The sequence below is a fragment of the Cetorhinus maximus genome, chromosome 12 (genome assembly GCF_964194155.1).
Source record: "Cetorhinus maximus chromosome 12, sCetMax3.hap1.1, whole genome shotgun sequence".
NCBI classification, from domain to species: domain Eukaryota; kingdom Metazoa; phylum Chordata; class Chondrichthyes; order Lamniformes; family Cetorhinidae; genus Cetorhinus; species Cetorhinus maximus.
This window is the reverse complement of record NC_135890.1, coordinates 123,667,273-123,689,717: the sequence shown is the minus strand read 5'-3', so window position 1 is coordinate 123,689,717 and position 22,445 is coordinate 123,667,273. Positions and strand designations below refer to the sequence as shown.

The 22,445-nt window shown below is 42.0% G+C and overlaps 1 protein-coding gene across 3 annotated transcripts in view; it reads left to right on the top strand.

The window, feature by feature from the left end:
* Window positions 1–22,445, top strand: part of pitpnm2 (phosphatidylinositol transfer protein, membrane-associated 2) — a 314,925-nt gene that overhangs the window by 199,753 nt on the left and 92,727 nt on the right. For all 3 annotated transcript variants that reach the window (XM_078554574.1, XM_078554573.1, XM_078554572.1), the window contains exons 3-5: window positions 6,218–6,432; window positions 16,193–16,314; window positions 18,779–19,012. In XM_078554574.1, coding sequence (XP_078410700.1) covers window positions 6,218–6,432; window positions 16,193–16,314; window positions 18,779–19,012 — 571 coding nt within the window. The remainder of the gene's footprint in view (window positions 1–6,217; window positions 6,433–16,192; window positions 16,315–18,778; window positions 19,013–22,445) is intronic.

The following is a 22,445-nucleotide window of genomic DNA, read 5'->3' as shown; positions in this document are numbered from 1 at the left end:
TATTGAAAAGTGAAAAGAAAAGACTAAGTAATAAGTACATTTTTTTCATTCACAGGATGTGGGCGTCACTGGCTAGGCCAGCATTTATTGCCCATACCTAGTTGCCCTTGAGAAAGTGGTGGTGAGCTGCTTTCTTGAACTGCAGCAGTCCATATGATGTAGGTATACCCACAGTGCTGTTAGGGAGGGAGCTCGAGGATTTTGACCCAGCAACAGTGAAGGAACGGCATATTTCCAAGTCAGGATGGTGAGTGACTTGGAGATGAACTTCCTGGTCATTGTGTTCCCATGTATCTGCTGCCCTTGTCCTTCTAGAAGGCAGCAGTCATGGGTTTGGAAGGTGCTGTCTAAGGAGCCTTGGTGAATTCTTGCAGTGCATCTTGTAGATGGTACACACTGCTGCCACTGTGCGTCGGTGGTAGAGGGAGTGAATGTTTGTGGATGGGGTGCCAATCAAGTGGGCTGCTTTGTCCTGGATGGTGTCGAGCTTCTTGAGTGTTGTGGGAGTTGCACTCATCCAGGCAAGTGGGGAGTATTCCATCACTCTCCTGACTTGTGCCTTGTAGATGGTGGACAGGCTTTGGGGAGTTAGGAGATGAGTTACTCGTTGCAGGATTCCTAGCCTCTGATCTGCTCTTGTAGCCACAGTATTTATATGGCTAGTCCAGTTCAGTTTCTGGTCAATGGTAACCCCCAGGATGTTGATAATGGGGGATCCAGTGATGGTAATGCCATTGAACATCAAGGGGCGATGGCTGGATTCTCCCTTGTTGAAGATGGTCATTGCCTGACACTTGTGTGGCGTGAACGTTACTTGCCACTTGTCAGCCCAAACCTGGAAATTGTCCAGGTCTTGCTGCATTTGGACAAGGACTGCTTGATTATCTGAGGAGTCGTGAATGGTGCTGAACATTATGCAATCATCAGCGAACATCCCCACTTCTGACCTTATGATGGAAGAAAGGTCATTGAAGCAGCTGAAGGTGGTCGGGCCTAGGACACAACCCTGAGGAACTCCTGCAGTGATGTCCTGGAGCTGAGATGATTGACCTCCAACAACCACAGCCAACTTCCCTTGTGCTAGGTATGACTCCAACCAGTGGAGAGTTTTCTTCAGAGCTGAAGAAGGGTTGTACGGACTCGAAACGTTACCTCTGTTTCGCTCTCAACAGATGCTGTCAGACCTACCGGGTTTTTCCAGCATTTTCTGTTTTTGTTTTAGATTTCCAGCCTCCGCAGTATTTTGCTTTTATCCCTTTGACTCCAGTTTTGCTAGGGCTCCTTGATGCCACCCTCGGTCAGATGCGGCCTTGCTAGAGTCACATAGGTCTACAGCACAGAAAAAGGCCCTTTGGCCCATTGAATGTGCGCCAGTCAACCGAGTATCTAACTATTATAATCCCATTTTCCAACAATAGGCCCATAGCCTTGTATGCCATGGCATCGCAAGTGTACATCCAAATACTTCTTAAATGTTATGAGGGTTTCTGCATCTACCACCCTTTCAGGCAGAGAGTTCCAGATTCCCGCCACCCTCTGGGTGAAAGAATTCTTCCTCACATCCCCTCTAAACCTCCTTCCCCTTACCTTAAATCTATGCCCCCTGGTTATTGATCCCTCCACCAAGGGGAAAAGTTCCTTCCTGCCTACCCTATCTATGCCCTCATAATTTTATACACCTCAATCATGTCCCCCCTCAATCTCCACTGCTCCAGGGAAAATAACCCCAGTCTATCCAATCTCTCCTCATAACTAAAACTCTCAGCCCTGACAACATCCTGATAAATCTCCTCTGCACTCTCTCTAGTGCAATCACATCCTTCCTATAATGCGGATTCCAGAACTGCACGCAATACTACAGCTGTGGCCTAACCAGCGTTTTATGCAGTTCCAGCATAACCTCCCTGCTCTTATATTCTATGCCTCAGCTAATAAAGGCAAGCATCTCAGCCACCTTATCCACCTGAAGGGACCGGTGGACATGCACACTAAGGTCCCTCTGATCCTCGGTACTTCCCAGGGTTCGACCATTCATCGTGTATTCCCGTGCCTTGTTTGTCCTGCCGAAGTGCATTACCTCACACTTACTGGATTAAATTCCATTTGCCACTGATCAGCCCATCTGACCAGCCTGTCTATATCCTTCTGTAATCAAAGGCTATCCTCCTCACTATTTACCACCCCACCAATTTTTGTGTCATCCACGAACTTACTGATCAACCCTCCTACATTCAAATCTAAATCGCTTATATTTACCACAAACAGCAAGGGACCCAACACCGATCCCTGTGGAATGGGCCAAATCGCCGCCACATGCATTTTAAAGATTCTGTGATCTCTACAAATGAGGTAACATCCTTTGTAAAGGCCTTGGAGCAGTAGAAGTGGTTTGATAAATATGTTTTGAAGTGCCTTGTGGTCAGACTCAACTATCATTTTTTTTCTCCCAAGCAGTTACTGGTTAAAATGCTCACAAAGACAATAGCCACACACTGTTTCTCAAGCTGGGCGTAGCATCGTTCCATTTGCATTAATGCTCCGAATGCAAATGCAACTTGCTGGCATCACACTGCAGGGTGACTTGGTCGTTGACATCATAGTACCTCAGGACTGGAATTGTCATCACTAGTTTGATGTGAATGAAAGCTGCTGCTTACTCTGCACCCCAATACCAATGAACATCCTTTGCAGTGAGGTTCACACTCTGATGACAAATTGGAGAAGAACTTGGTTAGGTAGTTCACAAATCCTACAAATGTTGCACTGTCTTCACTTCTGTTGGTTGCTGCATCTCTGCTACAGCTCTCACCTTATCAGGATCAGGGTGACATCCTTTTGCTGTCAGTACATGACCTATGTACTTGACTTCAGTCATTTTCGGTTGCAGTTTTTTCTTGTTCAGCTTCAGGTTCATCTGGTGAGCTCTCTCTAGGAGTTTCTCAGATTCTAAGTATAGTCTGAGATGGCTTCTTCCATTGTATCTCCACGTCCGTAAACTAGCAGATCATTCACGATCGCTTCCACTCCTGGGAGATCATTGACTATCTCATGCTGTCTGTGATGCTTTTCCTAAACAGTAAAAATGCCAAACAGCATGCGTAACCACCTGTACCTCCCAATGGTTTCCAAAACCTGGTCAGGAAACTGCTGCTTTCATCCAACTTCACTTACCAGTATCCATCCTTCACATCTAAAGCAGTAAAGACCTTTGTCTTGGTGAGTTGTGGCAACATTTCTTCAATGGTTGGTACACGTTAGTGATAGTTCTTCAAACTTTATTGAGGTCCTTTGGATCTATGCACACTCTAAGCTTTCCAGATTTTTCGCTGCTACCATGCTACTAATCCAGTCTGCAGGAGTTGCCACTTTCTTGATTATTCCTATCTTTTCAAGCTCCTCTAACCTGTTTTGCAGGCAAGACTTGAGGGCAGCTGGAACTCTCCTCGGAAGGTGCTGAGTTGGTCCCACACACTCATCTACTTCAAGATAATATTCACCAGGAAATCATCCAAGACCTGTGAAGCATCTTTGTAATTTGTCACAATCTGTTCAGCATTCAATGGCTTTGTGCTGTGTGAAACACTGCAAACCTCTTCTGGTAAATGGAGGGTTACCAGTCCGGGTTTTTGACTTGTTTCAACTGAGTTGTGAGCATTTTGCTTAGTGTCCACCATCTGGAACTGCAGATCTTCTTTCTCCCTATTGTATTGGACTCTCAGCTCAGTTTGTTCCTCTTGGGGTGAGTATCATTACATCAAAGAACTTTTGATGGCTTCATTTTCGGGTCACCATCTTGAACAACTTCATACAGGTCTACAAAGTTCATGATGTTGCACGTAGCACTGGTGTCTATCTGACGCTTCACATTAACTTGATTGGTCTCCTTCTGCAGTCATTATTCCAACAGTCTCAAATCTTTTTTTTAACCTCGAGATTTGACTGTACCAACCTATTCTAGGGTATAGAGTGATTCTTCAGAATGATTGATATCTCTCCAGCCACCATCTTTATAGGCTTGCTTTTCTTTTTCCAGCAAACACACGCATGCAAAGTGGTTCTGCTTCTTGAAAGTAGAACATTGTTTTCCCCACACTGGACATGATTCTTTTTCTTTCATGTGGCATCCTCTGCAATATTTACATCCTGTACTCTGGCCTTGATCTTTCTGTTGGCCCTTTTGTGAATTGTCCTTCCTTTTCTCTATTGTCTCATGCTTGGAAGGCTTGGACTGCCTCTTAGCATAGTGCAAGCCCCATCAATACTCCTCAGCTGATGATTAGCAACTTCAGAGCTCCCGCACATGCCAGTGGCATACTTGGGAGTAAGTTTCTCTTCTCTCAGCAGATGTGTTCTCATGGCAGGATCTCTTGTTCCTAAGACAATCCTTATCTCTGATCAGATCAACCTTCAGTTGCCCAAACTCAAGATTCAGCTAGATGCCTCAGTGCAATCACCTACTGATCAATATTCTCCTTCTGTCCCTGAGTCATGATATTGTTTATGAGTTTAACAACTGCGGAGGGTTCAAAGTGGGTTTTCAGGGCCTCCAAAATTTCACCAGACTGGCTTTTCTGCTCCACAGTGAGGCCTAGGATGCAATACAGCTTGTAGTGCTCTTTCCCCAGCACTGATAACAGAGTTGCTACTCTTATTTGTTCAGCTTTCTTGTTTAACTCGGTAGAAATTTTATTGTTCTGCCATTGAGACTGGAAGAATTTCCAATTCATTCTCAAATCTCCCTTTATCTCTATAGGAATATAGGTACTGGAATATTCAAAGCTATACTGACTCACCCAGCAGTCAGTGTCCTGTTGAAAGTTGCAGACTGCAGTTTTAATTATTCTGTGCTGTTTCTTACAGCTGCTGACTCTCTTACAGCAATAAAAATCCACTCAATCCCAGCTGCCCAATTCTGACACTCTGTTCCATGTGGTGTATAAAGTGGCTTCTTCCCTAAAACCTTTATTTACAAAGATTAGACCAGAGATCATATGAGTATGACAGGCTACAGTGCACAGAGGTACTACTCCAAGCACAGCCTATTTAATCAGACTGGAGACAAAGCCTTGGAATAAGAAATCTCCCAAGCGATTTCAAACATTGATTTCATTTTAAATATTATTGTGAATTATTGAAATTTGTGTTTATTGGAAACCTGGAGTTCTGTCTACTTGGCGTAACTATTTGCATTTACATGTGCATCATTGAATACTTCACTTGTAACCTTGGTATTCTTAAAATACCGATCAAAACTCTGGATGGATTCAAAGCTTTACATTTCTCAGTGTTTTGATGCTATCATTTAAAAATGAAATGTGGTGTGTTTTCGCAGACATTGATCTCCTTATTCTAATCAATTAAAGAACTGGCATTTATATACTCTTATGCAGGTAAACTTGGTAGTCATCTTTCACTACTTTGAATAGTGATTGCTAAGGGTGTTTGTGTAATGAACAGCTTGAGAATATGTGGATATTTTCTTTTACCCAGAGCCTCAAAGATCTTGTAATATATCTTCCAATGAGATGCTGAACTCTGACTTCAACATGATGTAATGCATAGAAATTTATTACAATATATGCATTATTTTGCTTTTTGCATTAATCCAGCTGGAGTTGTAGCTGTTTAGCAAGATTTACAGAGCAGGATTGATCTGACTTTACAAATTGGGCTAAAGAAATAAATCATTTGCATTTATAAAGCACCTTTCTTGACCATGGGGAGGCTCTGTGTTTTACAGTCAATTGAGTACATTTTGAAATGTAGTTACTGCTGTAATTGGGGAAGGACAGCAGCCAATTTACGTACTTGAACATTGCAGAAGCAGCAGTATGATAAATGACCAGATAATCTGTTTTAGTGATGCAAATTGAGGGATAAATATTGATCAGAACACCAAGAAGAACAGCCTTTTTGGAACAATGCTATGGGATTTTTTTTTACATTTACCTGAAAGGCCAGTTTGGGCCAGTTTAATGTCACATTCAAAAGATGGAAGTGCAACTTGTTGTTTTACTTCCATTCTACTTAAGCTTTAGTTAACAGAATATTACATGAATTAAAACAGTGCCACAATAATTGGATCTAAAGAGGCTCCCCTGCTTTCCTAGCTACTTTTGCATTACTATTTCAAACAGCCTTCAAATGCTTTCAAACATTGTATTTATGTGGGAAGATATGATGTGAACTCTTACTCAATTTTTTTCATCTCTTACAGAAAAAGAGCAGAGATGAAACTAGTGGAGAAGGGAGTGGTGTGGAAATTCTTGAGAACAGGCCCTATAATGATGGTCCAGGTGGCTCTGGGCAGTACACCCATAAAGTATACCATATTGGTATGCACATCCCCAGCTGGTTCAGATCTATATTACCAAAAGCTGCACTGCGTGTTGAAGAGGAGTCGTGGAATGCTTATCCCTATACCAGAACAAGGTATATGTTCACAGTCGCTTGTGTATTCAAAATAGAATTAATATATCATTGATAATCTTTGTATATTTAAAAAAAAAACAAAGCTTCTATTACTAAACATCAATTAAACCAATTTACACCACTCCTTCCAGCTCATTCTTGCTTCCTGATTTTAAAATTAGTGATGTTCTGCCACCATGACCATGGTGTTCTCAGAATGCATCTTTCCTAGTCTACGTTTCTGAACCCAAGTGTAGAGACTGAGACAGACTATAGTGTGGGACCTAGAGGTTGCCTGTGAAGCTTCTGGCTGCTGGCGGAGTGATCGTTGGTTCTCTCCTTAAGCTGTCTCAGAATAACGTTGCTAAGTAGATACACCCTAAGTTTATCCGTGGACATCTTCAGGATCAAAGTAAATGAAAGAATCATTCAAAAAAATATGATTTTTCTAGGATAAATTTGTATAGTTTCAAGTTGAGCTTTTGTGGCCAGAGATAGCTGATATAAGCTTGGGGCTGAATTTGTAGAGCCTGCCAGGACCAGGAGTGGAGGCAGGCGGACACTAAAAATTGTGCCGTTGTTCTACGTACCAGTTGCCCGGCTCCATCCATCCCACACCCGAGCTATTTTCATGGAGGTGAGATACGGGGGCTGCAGGGCTACCCGACCGCATGGGACAGGTAAGCCAATCCTTTAAGGACCACTTAAGACCCATTAAAGAGACTGACTGTAATTTTCCAGTCAACCAGATTCCCACAGGTGGTGGGTTTAACTGCCTGGAGGCAGCCTCCCAGTGGCAGGCTTGGGGGTCAGTGCTTCAGGCCAGCCTAAATTCCCTCCCTTCTTGAGTGCAGATGGGCTCCCACAAGGTCTCAGCAGTGGTCACCTGGCTCAAAAGCCATTCTTCAGTTTAAAATTAAACAAGTTGGAGAGCACTTCCATTTTGAAGTGCCTCACTTATTTTCCATTTACAGCCTACTGCTCCTTTCCGCTTAGCCTCTGACCGGCCCTCCAGCTTGGAAGTCCCACCATTCTTAATTGGATAGTGAAGCCACCCTCTGTCCATTGAGTTCAGTATTGAAAAATGACAGGGTCATGTTTTGGAATTAGTCCTTGCATCTTGGCCCTTTTTAGGGATTGCTCATGACCTTCACCAAGAACACTACAGTCACCACACAACATTAAAGTGAAAGACTGCAGATGCTGGAAATCTGAATTAAAAACACAAAACAGTGAAAATACTCAGCAGGCCTGATGAAAGGTCATCGACCTGAAATGTTAACTCTGTTTCTCTCCACAGATGCTGCCTGACCTAAGCATTAAGTTAAAATGCTCAGCGAGCTGGTGCAGACATGGTGGGCTGAATGGCCTCCTCCTACACTGTAACAATTCTGTGATTCTGTGACCTGCTGAGTATTTCTAACATTTTATGTTTTATTTTTATCATTCATGGGATGTGGGCTTCGCTGGCTGGGCCAGCATTTATTGCCCATCCCTACTTGCCCCTGAGAAGGGGCCGCCTTGCCCTCTTGAACCGCTGCAGTCCATGTGGTGTAGGTACACCCACAGTGCTGTTAGGGAGGGAGTTCCAGGATTTTGACCCAGTGACAGTGAAGGAACGGCGATATATTTCCAAGTCAGGATGGTGAGTGACTTGGAGAGGAACTTCCAGGTGGTGGTGTTCCCAGGTATCTGCTGCCCTTGGCTTTCTAGATGGTAGTGGTCGTGGGTTTGGAACGTGCTGTCTAAAGAGCTTTAGTGAATTCCTGCAGTGCATCTCGTAGATGGTATACACTGCTGCTACTGTGTGTCGGTGGTGGAGGGAGTGAATCTTTGTGGATGTGGTCCCAATCAAGCGGGCTGCTTTGTCTGGACAGTGTCAAGCTTCTTGTTTTGAGAGCTGCACTCATCCAGGCAAGTGGAGAGTATTCCATCACACTCCTGACTTGTGCCTTGTAATGGTGGACAGGCTTTGGGGAGTCAGGAGGTGAGTTACTCGGCACTGGATTCCTTGCCTCTCAACTGCTGTTGTAGCCACAGTATTTATATGGCCACAGTATTTATAGCGTTCTTACTGTGCTACACTCACCCCTTGCTATTATTACTTCCACACAAGCCTTGCTACCATTAACAGTGGAGAACCGGTTAGTACTGAGGAAAGGGTGTGCCTTCGTAAATGTTACAAGACAGAAACTTGTCTGAAATCCTTTCATAAACTTCCTGGACTGTGCACCATCTGTGCATATTACAAGTGTGAGAAATGGAAAGATCAGAAGTAAAATAAGTGCACCAGTGTGATGCCCAGGGACATTTTTGTTGCTTGGCACTAGGTGAAAGTGATGATTATAAAATGATGGATTTTGATGGTGTAAATAAAACAGAGTGGCTGTTCATTTGTCAATGTCAGCCCTAAGATATGTCTGATAATCTCTTATCTGCCTTGTCTTTTATTTATGTTGCATTTTGGCCCTGGGAGCAGGTAATGGCAGCAAGAAGATTAGCCCACTGTGTAAAGATCAAATACTGTTTCAGAAAAATCTTCAACCTCTGTCTAGTGCTACGCGAGCTGCAATTATCCTGCAGCTATCTGTCTGAGACTCAGGCCTGTCCAAAATAGCAAGGATGCTGCTTATATGACTTGGCTATTGCCTTCTGACACTTGAACTGTACTGTTTAGGAGGAAGTTCTGTGCATGCCTGAATACACAACGACTGAACTGTCCCCCTACAGCTAAGAGATTGAAATGTTTGGGAATGATGAGAGTGAATTTCTGCTCTTTCAATATTGAAATTTTTCACCAATGCCAGTATTACCTGCAGCAGTTTAAAGATCTGTAAAGGCCATCAGATGTAGTTCTTTGCTTGTGTATGTGGAGGAAGGCTGCCATGTTCCAGCATTCATCTTGGCAAACAGCTGCTTTCCATTTTTGCTAAGCTCTGAGGCAGTGCTTCCTCTCAGCTTCCCACTGGGAGAGTGAACACGCTAAATTGATCCTGTAAAACCAGCTTATCCACCAACCTTTTTGCTTTGGGGGGCGGGGGGGCGGATGGCAGTAGCCATGGTTCCATTTTTTTCTCACTCAAGGTGCCGATGAACAAATTTTGGAAAGGTAAAGTTTGGCACAACTTGAAACTGAATTTCAAAAAAGTATTGAATAAAGAAACAATTGCTGAGCAAAAATAATGTCATAGCAATAAATTGTTCAGTTAAAAAAAGAGTAATTAGTAAAAATAACCAGAGTATGAGAGGGTCAGAGTGTGTGTGCCAAGCTCACACCCAAACTCAGGGTGCTGACTCACACAACCTCACCCACTGTGTGTTGGGGTGTGTGTGTTAATGTGAGAGAGAAACCGGAGACTTGGGAGTAAGAGAGACACACTCACACTCTCTGTCACAGACACTCACCCTCTCACTGCCACACATGCTCATACTCGCTTTCTCACTCCCCCCCACCACCCACACACCCACCCACACACACCCCCACACACACCCACACACGCTCTCTCATTCTCACTCCCACATGCACTCTCTCAGTTCCCTCCCCAACCCTCCAAAACACACACACACGCTCCCAATCTCCCACACAGACCAGTCAGCCGCTTCCCCGCCCACTTCCTCCTTGGGTTCTGCAGCGTGTTACTCCTGGGCCTCTCAGCCAGCCCCCCTCCCCCCCCCCGGCCCTCGGCCCTCGTGTTGCTCCACTGCCTCCCCTGAAAGAAAACTTCTTTCCAGCAAACTCACTGCTGCTGATGTTCGCTGTTCCTCCAATCAGAGACTGTTTCTCTCCCACATTCGCTGCTGATAGGCTGCAAATGCAGGAGAGCAGTGGCTTATGATTGGAGGAGCATCGCTCTGTAGAATGTTCCACTCTAACTTACCTGTTTGACAGCATTTTGAAAACTGGCTCTGGGGCCCACATAGAACAGCTTCAAGGGCCAGTGGTTGGTTAAGCCCGCTCTAATGTAAACTTGGTGTTTAATTGAAAAATAATAAATCTAATATTTTGTGCTTTTACTTGAGAGTTGGGTTTTTGGGGTGTATTATTACCGTATGGTGGATTTTAGGATATATTAGTGGGGATAAATTTTTGGGTGTACTAGTGGGATAGGGATTGATTTTAGGCTGACATTCATGGGGTGGATATGGGTTTTATGTGTACTAGTGCAGTGGGGGTGGATGTTAGGATGTATAAATATGGTGGTGATGGCATTTAGGGTGTATTAGTGTGGGCTGGGGATGTGCTTTTAAGGTGTACTAGTGTGGTAGGCATGGGTTTTTGGGCTTATTAGTGGGCTGGGCTTTAGGGTGTATCTGCGGGCTGGGATGGATTTTCGGGTATTTTAATGGAGTGGTCATGTGTTTTAGGGTGTATTAATGGAGTGGGGGTGGGTTTTAGGATGGATTAGTGCAGTGTTGATGGTTTCAAAATGTATTAGTAGGGATTGAATGGGATTTAGGGTGTATTAGTGCAGTGGGGATGGGTTGCAGTTGGTTATGAGAGGGGCACAGTCTTTGAACAAAAATGTTTGAACTCTTGCACCTGCAAAGCATACAATCATAAGGCAGTATAAGAACATAAGAAATAAGAACCTGCCCCTCCATTCAATAAGATCATGGCTGATCTGATTGTTGCCTTAACTCCATTTCCCTGCCTGCCCCTCATAACCTTTGATTTTGTTGTTGGTTGAATATCTTTCTAACTCAGTTGAATATATTCGGTGACCCAGCCTCCACTGCTCTCTGTGGAAGAGAATTCCAAAACTAACGACCCTCAGAGAAGAAATTTCTCCTCATCTCCTTAAATGGGAGAACTCTTATTTTGAAATGTGTCCCCAGTTCTAGATTCCCCAACAAGGGGAAACATCCTATGAGCATCTACACTGTCAAGTCTCCTCAGAATCTTAAGTTTCAATAAAATCACCTCTCATTCTTCTAAACTCCAGTGACTATGGGCCCAGCCTGCTTAACCTTTCCTCATAAGATAATCCGTCTATCCCAGGTATAAACCTATTTTCTAGTGAGCTTCAGGATCCCGACATTGGGACAAAATAGGGGTGCTGAGCCCCCACTTACCGGAAGCCAGACCAGGGGAGCTATTTTCCAGGAGGTGGCCCCTTGTTGGCCAGCTCTGGGCTCATCTGTTAAGGATGGTGGGCTGGCTCCCGACATTGCTGACCCACTTACACAGCCGGTAGCTCTAGAGCCTCGGCAGCCTGACAGAGAGGCGGATGCTGCTGAGGTGGATAGGAGAATGCCTTGGAACGGAAAACGAATTACATTTTTAAGAGGGGTGAAGGTAGGGAAAGCCCCCAAGGGAGATTGTTGGGGAAATGGGGGCGGCCTTTCCTCCTGCTGCTGCTGCTCCATCCATGGAGCACTGGCTCCGATGGCCCCCCCAAGCTTGCTGCAGGGAGGCCGCTTCCATTGAGGTGACAGGGGTGCCTTTCTGCCAGTGGCAAACTCTGGCAGGCCTTATGAATTGCCCCTAATTGGGGCTTTAATTATTTAAATTGGCAGCCTGCCTCTGTTCAGTGGGCAGCCAATTAACATACCACTCTTCCCTGGGAAACAATTTTGGTGTTGGGAATGCATCAGGAAGCCCCCCCCAACTATTTTTCCAGACCCCCTGCCTCCAAGCCTGCCACCTAGTGCCGACAAAACTCTTCCCATAGATTCCTAGTGTCTATTTGGCCCATCATGTCCATACCAGCGCTCTGCCAGAGAAATGCAGCTAGTCCCAATCCCCAACCTCTTCCTCGTGGCTCTCCAAACATTATCTCTTTTCAAGGCCATGATTGAACCTGCCTCCACCATATGTTCAGGTCGTATATTCCTGATCCTAACCGCTTGCTGCATAAAAAAATTTTCCTCATGTCGCCGTTGGTTCTTTTGCCATTTACCTATTAAATTGGCCCTTTCACCAAAGGGAACAGTTTCTCTCCACCTGCTCTAAAGTGTGTGCAGGAGCAGAAAGACATGGGTGTAAATGTACACAAGTCATTAAAGGTGGCAGGACAGGTGGAGAGAGCTGATTCTAAAGCATACAGTATTCTAGGCTTCACTAATGGGGCATAGAGTACAAGAGCAGGGAGGTTATGATGAACTTGTATAAGACACTGGTTACACCTCAGCTGGAGTATTGTGTATAGTTCTGGGCACCACACTATAGGAAGGATGTGAATGCATTGGAGAGTGCAGAAGAGGTTTACGAGAATGGTTCCAGGGATGAGACACTTCAGTTATAGGAAAGATTGGAGAAGTTGGGACTGTTTTCCTTGGAGAGGAGAAGGCTGAGAGGAGACTTGATAGAAGTTTTCAATATAATGAGGGGCCTGGACAGAACAGGTAGAGAGAAACTGTTCCCTCTTGTAATGGATCGAGAACCAGAGGGCACAGTTTTAAAGTATCTTGCAAAAGAAGCAAATGCGAGGAGAGAAAAAGCTTTTCCACACAGCGAGCAGCTAGGGTTTGGAATGCATTGTGTGGAAGTGTGGTGGAGGCAGGTTCAATTGAGGCATTCAAGAGGGCATTGGATGATTATCTTAATAGAAACAATGTGCAGGGTTACAGGTAAAAGGCAGGAGATTGGTACTAAGTTAAAATGCTCAGAGAGCTGGTGCAGACATGATGGATTGAATGACCTCTTTCTACACCATAACAATTCTGTGATTTTGAACACCTCTATGAAATCTGCTCTTGATTTTCTTTTTTCTATAGACAATAACCCCAGCTTCTCCAATCTATCCACATAACTGAAGTCTGTCATTCTTGTCAGCGCTGAGCTTTATTCGGCTATTAACAGCTGCTCTGGACCATTCTCGTAAATCCTTTCTGCATCCTTTCTAAAGCCTTCACATTCCTTCCTGAAATGTGGTGTCCATAATTGGACACAATATTCCAGTTGAGGCCAGAGCAGTGTTTTATAAAGGTTCATTATAACTTCTTTGCTGTAGTACTCTGCGCCAAAAAGCAATAGCACTTTTGAAAAAAATGGCAAATAAACATTTCAGTAATGCTTTTTGTGAACAAAAGCAAAATATTGCAGATGCTGGAGCTTGAAATAAAAATAGAAATTGCCAGAAAAATGAACTCAGCAGGTCTAGCAGCGTCTGTGGAGCGAGAAACAGTGTTAACGTTTCAAGTCCAAAATGACTCTTCTTCTGAACTGAAGAGAGGTAGGAATGTGATGGTTTTATGCTGTTGAAAAAGCGGGGAGGGACAGGTGGAGCAAAAGAGAAGGTTGGGGACAGGTCAGCGGGCTGGGGAAATTCAATGACAATGATGTCATGGAACATGAGGCAAAGGGAATGGTAATTATAGTATTAAAGAAACAAAGCATTGGTCCAGAGCAGGTGTTAATAGCTGAATAAAGATCAGCGCTGTCTGAAAGCAAAAAATGAAAACAAGGTGAAGACTGACACTTGGTTGGGGGTAGGGGAGGAGATTCAAAATGGAGAACTGAGCTCATGGCCAGAAGTTTTTGAACTCAATGTTGAATCCAGAGGGCTGTAAAATGCCTGATCAGAAGATGAGGTGTTGTTCCCCCGGATTGCATTGGGCTTCACTGGAACATTGTAGCAGGCCGAGCACTGAAAAGTGAGCATGAGAACAATGCTTTTTGTAAAGTCTGCCATGAATAGAAATGTTAATGTAAAGTTTAGAAAAGGCATACAATATTTTAAAGTATCTTTTGGGAATGGGTCGCTGTGAAAAGCTTAGTCTTTCTTGGGTTGAAACAATTAGCTTATTGAAAATGCTGCTGATTTCTTGCCAGCAAATAACACGCACTGTTAGTTGCACTTTTGCATGAGGAAGTATACAAGTTCTCAGCATGATGCTGAAAAGCTCACCGCTTGGCCATTTTACTCTAATTGATTAATTATCCAGATATGGTGAACCGTTTAAAGCTATTTTTTTTATTTGTTCAGGGGATATGGATGTCACTGGCTAGACCAGCATTTATTGTCCATCCTTAGTTGCCCTCGTGAAGGTGATGGTGAGCTGCTTCTTGAACCGCTGCAGTCCATGTGGTGTAGGTACACCCACAGTGCTGTTAGGGAGGGAGTTCTAGGAATTTGACCCAGCGACAGTGAAGGAACGGTGACATTGTTCCAAGTCAGCATGGTGTTTGACTTAGGGGAACTTGCAGGTAGTAGTATTCCCATCCCATGCATCTGCTGCCCTTGCCATTCTAGGTGGTAGAGGTCGTGGGTTTGGAAGGTGCCGTTGAAGGAGCCTTGGTGAGTTCCTGAAGTGCATCTTGTAGATGGTACAGACTGCTGGCACTGTGTGTCGAGTGTGGGTGTTTAAGGTGCTGGTTGGGGTGCCAATCAAGCAGGCTGCTTTGTCCTAGATGGTGTTGAGCTTCATCCAGGCAAGTGGAGAGCACCCCATCACATTCCTGACTTGTGCCTTGTAGATGGTGGACAGGCTTTGGGGAGTTAAAAGGTGAGTTACTCTCCACAGAATTCCCAGCCTCTGACCTGCTCTTGTAGCCACAGTATTTATATGACTGGTGCAGTTCAGTTTCTGGTCAGTGGTAACTCCCAGGATGTTAGGATTGTAATGGGTTGTAATACAGAGGTTCTAATCGAAGGTGCGAATTATAAGCAATACTGAGGGTAATAGTGAAACAACATAATTTTAGTATTGATATTTAATCATCATTATTCTTTATAACATTGATCATTATACTGCAACCATCCGTTACTACTAATTTAAAATGAATCTGACAGTACTCTATAGCAACTAAATTTCTCATAAACCTCTATCCTCATCGACAAAAATAATTTGGTGCCTGCAGTCATAACCTTATTCAAGAAAGACATTTATCCAAATAAAATTATTTGCACTTATAATATTCTGTCCTATCTGTCTCCCTGGCAAGGTTGAATTTTGCTGAATGTTATCTCTGTTTATCACCTGAGATTGCACTGAAATGAAGGTAGGGGTTCGATTTATAACTTGTAGACTGCGTGTATTATTAGCAAAAATTGCATCTTTTATATAAAATAACTTATTTCTAATAAAGATTCAAAGCTTTAATTTTCCAGCTGAGAGCACTTTCCATCGAACAACCTAGGTTTGGAAGCAAAAGAAGTTTACAGCACAGGTGGCCATTTGGCCCATTGTGTTGATGCCAACTCTTTGCTAGAGCAATCCAAAAATTTATCTCACTGCACTGCCCTCTCCCCAATGCCCTATATCAACCTGCCACTTCAAATATTTATCCTCTGTTCCCCTAAAAGTTCCAATGATCTCTGCCTCACCTCTCCTTGTGGCAAAGTATTCCATGCCCCTGCAAGCTGCTGTGAAATTCCTCCTACCTCTCTTTGATAATTTTAAATTTGTGATCCCTTGTCACTGACATCCCAACCAGAGGAAATAGTCTTTCCTTTTCTTCTCCAAAATCTGTTTACAAATCTACTTTTAACCTCCTCTGCTCCTGTGCAAATAGTTCCAGTTTCTCAAGTCTACCCTCATCAATATAATTTCAAATCCTTGGCACCACCTTAGTTATTTTTTTTTAGAAGCTCCAGAACCTTAAGGTCCTTTCGATAATGGAGCACTCAAAATTGCAAACCATACTCTAACTGTAGCCTAATGAACATGCTGGAAATAGAGTAATATACCTGTTTGAAGTTGTCAAGACCGGGTGCTTGCTTCTCTAGTGGAAACCCTGCTTTTACAGGAATGGTATTTAAGCTGTTTGTCAATGATTGAAAGATGAAACAGTCTGTTTGCAGAAATGATTGTGCATCTTTGCACTTTTTTATTGCAGATATACCTGTCCCTTTGTGGAGAAGTTTTCCATTGATATTGAAACGTATTATAAACCTGATTCAGGAGATCAGGCCAATGTATTTAACCTCTCAACTGCTGAAAAAAGACAGAGGATGCTTGGTATAGTATTTGTCTCCTTTTTTAAATATAGTTTCATTGATAAACTTTTGGTTATGGAAGTAAATCTAATTAAAGAAGATGCCAAGTAAAGTTCACACTGTCATTGTATTTTAGCTAAATGATTTCGTGCAATATAGATATGAAGATCTTCATATTGAGAGGTTCAATGCTGGATAGCTGGATCCTGGTTTGAATCTACTGCTGAGATACACTGGTCAAAATTTGCTAGTCTTAGGCCAAGTAGCTGAGTTAGGTGCCAAGCTGTGGTAGCACACTGCAGTTTGAATGAGAAAGAGAGGAGACGTTACCAACATGTCATTCCCTGCTGTGTGTGCATCTTGTCAGTGAGTCACTGTGCTTATAAAGACATTTATAGCTCAGAGTGCCAAACCAGAAGGAGGCTGTGTGTTGTTGAGGGAAGAATAAAAGTTTTATTGAACTAAAGATGTTACTACAGTAACATTCCACTTTGCATCCCTTTGGATGTATATAAAAATTGTATATTGTGAAAAGGGGGAAAAAGAAATACTTGCATTTACATAGTGCTTTTCATGACTACTGGATGTTTCAAAGCGCTTACAGCCAATGAGTTACTTTTTGAAGTGCAGTCATTGTTTTAATGTAGGAAATGCAGCAGCCAATTTTCACACAGCAAACTCCCACAAACAGCAATGTAATGTTGATCGTATAACCTGTTTCTTGTGATGTTGATGAAAGGATAAATCTTGTGCAGGACGGCAGGGCTAAACTCCCCTGCTCTTTGAAATAGTGCCATGGAGTCTCTTACATCCACCTGAGCAGGCAGATGGGGCCTCTGTTTAATGTTTCGTCTGAAGGACAGCACCTCCAACAGTGCAGAGCTCTCTCAGCTACAGCATTGGAATGTCAGCCTAGACTTTTGTGCTCAAACCGTGGAGTGGGACTTTCATTTGGAAGGCTTAACATTACTTCACATTATAAGTAAAATTGCACTGAAACAAAATGTTATTAAGGGATTGCTAAAAAAAATCCAGCACATTCTCATATTCTGAGTTACAGGCAACTTTCACCATTTTTACTACTTCATTCCCACTTAGATATTCCACCTGAGCAAAGACAAATGGTTTATTAACAGTACTGTCTGTTTAAAGTACTACTTCCAGTTTTTAGCTGTGTCAAGCATGTGGGTCAGTATTCAGCAGGGCAAAGGCAAACACCAGGCATCATTCTCAATGTGTTGCAATTTGGCATACTTTTAAAACAAAACTAAATGTTGGCTTCATTTACATAAAATGTATTTCACCCATGAACCCCACAACCTAAAATGACTTGTTTGAGGTTTAGGGAGTTTTAGTTTAGTGTAAAATACCCAGCACATTGCAGTTCAGCAAATCCAAGTATCCACATTCGCAGCTTTGTGTGTTGGTACATAGCCAGGGCAAATTTTTGCTTATACATAATTATGAGTCTGTGCATGTGTTCCATATTGTACCTATTTGAATATACCAGCAAAATTCAACAAAGATCTTCTGTGTACCAGTATCAGCTTTGCAGTAATTACAACTTAGTTTTAAGATTATTTTGTGTTTTAGCGATTTACTGAGATAACCTTCACTTATTCTGTGATTTGTATTACATATCATTTAACCATTCATGAATATTATAAACTTATCAAAAATTCAATGTGTTTGTCACTAATGGCATGATGGTATGGTTTTTGATCCTGTGTAACATATGACATTTACTGATTACAGATTTACAATGTCCATCTTGGTCAGGACAATCCCATTTTACATCTGATTAAATCTTAAGAGATACTTGGTTTGAAAGCTTTGTTCAATTAGACAAGTATGTAGCATTTAAAATGCATCATAAAAAAAAGATGGTTGCTGTACTCAAGTCGTTAAACTGTTGGCCAAACCATCCAGTTGACAAACAAATTGGGACAGTTGGCACATTCTGTAATGTGGTTTGAAGCCATGATTGTCCTCTGTGCTCCGACATTTCTGATTCTAACCTGAATCTGAGAGGGGAGCTTCAAGTAGAGGCTAAGTGCTTTCACCAGAGAGGGAAAAAGGGTGGTGGGGAGGTTGAATGGGTGCATTGGTGTTCAACTCAGAACTGTATTAGCTGAGGACTGAAATTGATTGTCTGCAGATTGCAGATGGACCAAGGACAAGGGAGAAATGATCCATTTACTGCCTATATTGCATTTAATATTCTATAAGCTGTGGCCTTGTTTATTGATTTTGATTCAATGTTGTCAATTTCTTTTGGGACTGTGAAAATTCATTTTATCTCTGGGATTTGAATTGAATCTTTAGTTCAATTTCATCGCACATGACAATCAGCATGTGTTGATTGGGATTAATTTTCCTTTTCAGGTTTAAGGTCTGCTGCAACTTTTTAAATATGACTGCCTTTTCTGCTGCATTTGAAATAAACATGACACCTGATATACATACTTTGTGCTTCTGTGTCTCAGATCCGATTGATATTGTCAAAGATCCCATTCCTCCTAATGAATACAAAACAGAAGAGGACCCTAAACTGTACAAGTCTTTCAAGACAGGAAGGGGACCCCTGTCTGATGACTGGATAGAGGAGTACGGGAATAAACCTGGAAAAATGCCAATTATGTGTGCATACAAACTCTGCAAAGTAGAGTTTCGATACTGGGGAATGCAGTCCAAAATAGAGCGATTCATCCATGATGTAGGTAGGTTTGCCAGTTGCAACTTACACATTTATCAAGAAAAAATAGTGATGTGTTTTGCATGAAACACTATCATTAAACTTGTAAAATAAAATTAATTCCGTGTCTGTGGTGTTTTCAAGTCTTGCTATGAAGGGTGACAAAAGGAAAATTATTTACACTGGTTACCAACTTGGTAGATAATCAGAAAACGCCACCTCTGAAGAGTTATCACATCAACATAGACCAATGCCCAGGAAGACATCAAGGTTAAACTTTGCATTTTAACACTTTGAATGACATTTTGCCTTAATGCGCTGTTCATGGGTATATCATTTAGTGGCAGAGCTGTATATTGCATATAGTTTTATAGTGTTAATGGCTGCTTGCACCATCGCTGATTGGACACCAAACCATGTTTGCTGCGACTGTGGTGTCCAGCAATGCTTACAACATATTCTGAGCAACTTGAGTGTTTTTTCTAATCTGTTACAGACTAGTTTCCACTTCTACCCCAATTCTGTTTTATAGTTATTTGATAGACGGTTGTCTATTAAGTTTAATTTTTTAAATTCAAATCAAAAGATGAAAGATGTCCAGTAACTGGGAAAAGAGAACTACTTTTTTGCCTTCTGTCACCCAGTGCCAGCTGCTGAGAACAGCCACTGTACAGATGACGCACTCATCATCACCATCAATGCAGCAGTCTGATTTTTGGCATATATTTTGACAGACTTTGATGTACATCAATAAAGTTAATGATTCCTTTGATTTGATATTCAATATACAAGAAAGTAAGCAGATTTCATGAGCGTTGAAAGATATTGATGCAGGGTTGTTATTTATGATTGTAACTGGTGACATGTACTTTAAAAAATATTAAAATGCAAGTGTGGATGTGTTGAGCAGGAATAGTTTGCTTAAATTGATGCAGAAAATGTTCTTAACAGTAGTGTGGTAGCATTTCCAGTAATTACCAAAAAGAGAAATTGCTGAAAACAGAGACATGTTGTTGAAGCTTTTCATCTTCCGCTCATCAGGACAAATGCAAGAGTGCCAAATTTCAAACGATCACAACAATTTATACTACAGGAAGAAAGAGTGCTGTTTGGTTGGCAGGTCAACTCTGGTTGAGGTGTTGCCATGGAGAAAGCAATGGGGAACTGTAGGCCTCCCAAGCTCCTGGATAATTCTAAAAAGGCGCAAGCCTTGAACATCTTCCTTTGTTTGCAGAAACAGGGCCTTGCACATAAATGTATGTCTCATCTAGCAATCATAAATTAACCATGTCATAAGCTCGACTGATTATCTTAAATTAGTTGTTACTGTAACGTTTGCACACTCAGGATTATTTAACAGGTGCTGCCCAATTACAGAATCACACCTAACAGTAGATGTTTTGTTTTGGGTTTTGTAAGTGTGGGCTGTCTGAGTACAGTCTGTACTCTACCGATTGCAAACAACTGAAGGAACATGCTGTTTGATTCATTCAGCCAATCGTTAAGTGGCCCTAGGTGCCACTGTCCACTGAAACGGAGCTGCCTACCACTTTCAATCCCCGCCATGGAAACAAAATTCAGTCCATAGTGTCCTAACATTGCACTACAGTGGACATACTTGTTGTGAAATCTACTTTTGCAATAATTTGAATGGTCCAGTTGTTGTTTGGTGATATTTGCTGGGTTCAAAATTTAATAGTTTGCAGTGGAATCTAAAAATCTGTTTAATGAACTGAACCCTGGGTTGCACAAAAAGCAATAAAGCTGATAAATAAATAATGCAGCAAAATTAAACTTATTCCCAAGTAGAAACAACAGTAATACCTTAAATTTTTGTGTATGGTAATACGGGTAGCCAGCAGAGCAGGTTTAACAAAAACAGAAGGTATTGGAAATCTACAGCAGGTCAGTCATCGACTGTAGAGTAAACAAACAGGCTAACTTCTCAGGCCACTGCCCTTTTTTGGAATCCAGTTCTACTGTAAGCTAAAACCTATCTGATCTCTACACCAGTGCTTCCTGACTTGTGTGCATCCAAGTATGTTTTATTTCTGTTCCAGATTTCCATCAATTGCAGATTTTTTTGTTTCCTTTTCATTAGAATTTGCTTAAGTTTTTCCCTTGTGAGAATTAAGTCTTCATGAGTTTTTGGAGGAAGCTCTGGCTGTGAATCAGTCAGAACCCTGTGAAGGACCAGGAGGAGACTGTGAAGGGACAATGGACCAGTGATTTCAATCAGATAATAAATACACTCTATTCATATTTATTATGTGTCAATCAAAGGAAATTCAATGTTGGAGAGTAAAACATTCTACATTTCAGGAATCCAATGTCAGCATTCATTGTGTGAAATTTAATACAACTAGAATTAAACTAAAAGCTAAACACTGCAGATGCTGGAGATCTGAAATAAAAACAGAAAATGCTGGAAAAACTCAGCAGGTCTGGTAGCATCTGTGGAGAGAGAAACATAGTTAACATTTCGAGTCCATTTTGAGTCTTCTTTGGAACGGAGTTAAGATAACCCTCACTCTGCTCTGCCCCAGTAATATACTTCAGCCCCAATCTTAGAAGAGCAGCTTGCTCTTTTCTCCATTTCTAATACTATCTGTCATTAGACCTCTGTAAATAATAGTCAGTTATTGTTAAATGAGGGCTAGTTTTGTGCTTGGGTGTAGACCTGGTAGGAACAGATTGGAACTGACCAAACTCCTGTGTAATCAAAAGAAAAGAAAGGATGAAGACTTGTATCCATTATCACATTTTTCACATTCTCAGGACATCCACAATGCATGGCCAATAAAAGGATTGTCAGCCATGCCATTTTATCGTTATTCATCACAGAGTTTTACAAGGTGCCTACAGTCAGGTTGTTACCCACATGGAGGTACAAAAGTAATTGGAGACAGTACATACCTGTGTAATTCATCTTACAACCACCTGTTATTATTTATAGCAGCCGCTTAAACTGTAAGCTAAAAGAACTGACAGCATAGCTGGGTGAATTGGCCTCACAGTACCTATTAATAATGATTAAACTTGAATAAAGATAAGGAAATTGTGCGTGCTCTGAAAACCGAACATACATGACACTAGTTTGTCCACTTCTGCTACATCTTAGCCCCCACATGTTATTATGTTTAGTGAGTTATTTTGAAACCTAGATAGGATGATGATTATAAATTCACTGGTGTCATAAATTCTGCCCAGATGATAATTACAATATCCAGCCCATTGCTATCAATAAGGTAACAGGCTTGTGAACCAGGGAATAAATAAAAATAATTTTGTTCATGAAACTTGATAATTGGCCCCTTCTGACCATATAATTTGCTGAATTATTTTCTATCAATGAATAAAATTGTGTCATTATCTATTACATAATGATACAACAATGCAGTGTGAAGTTTTTCTTTTGGTGGCCAAGTGTCAGACATTTGTGGAGAATCATCATGGAA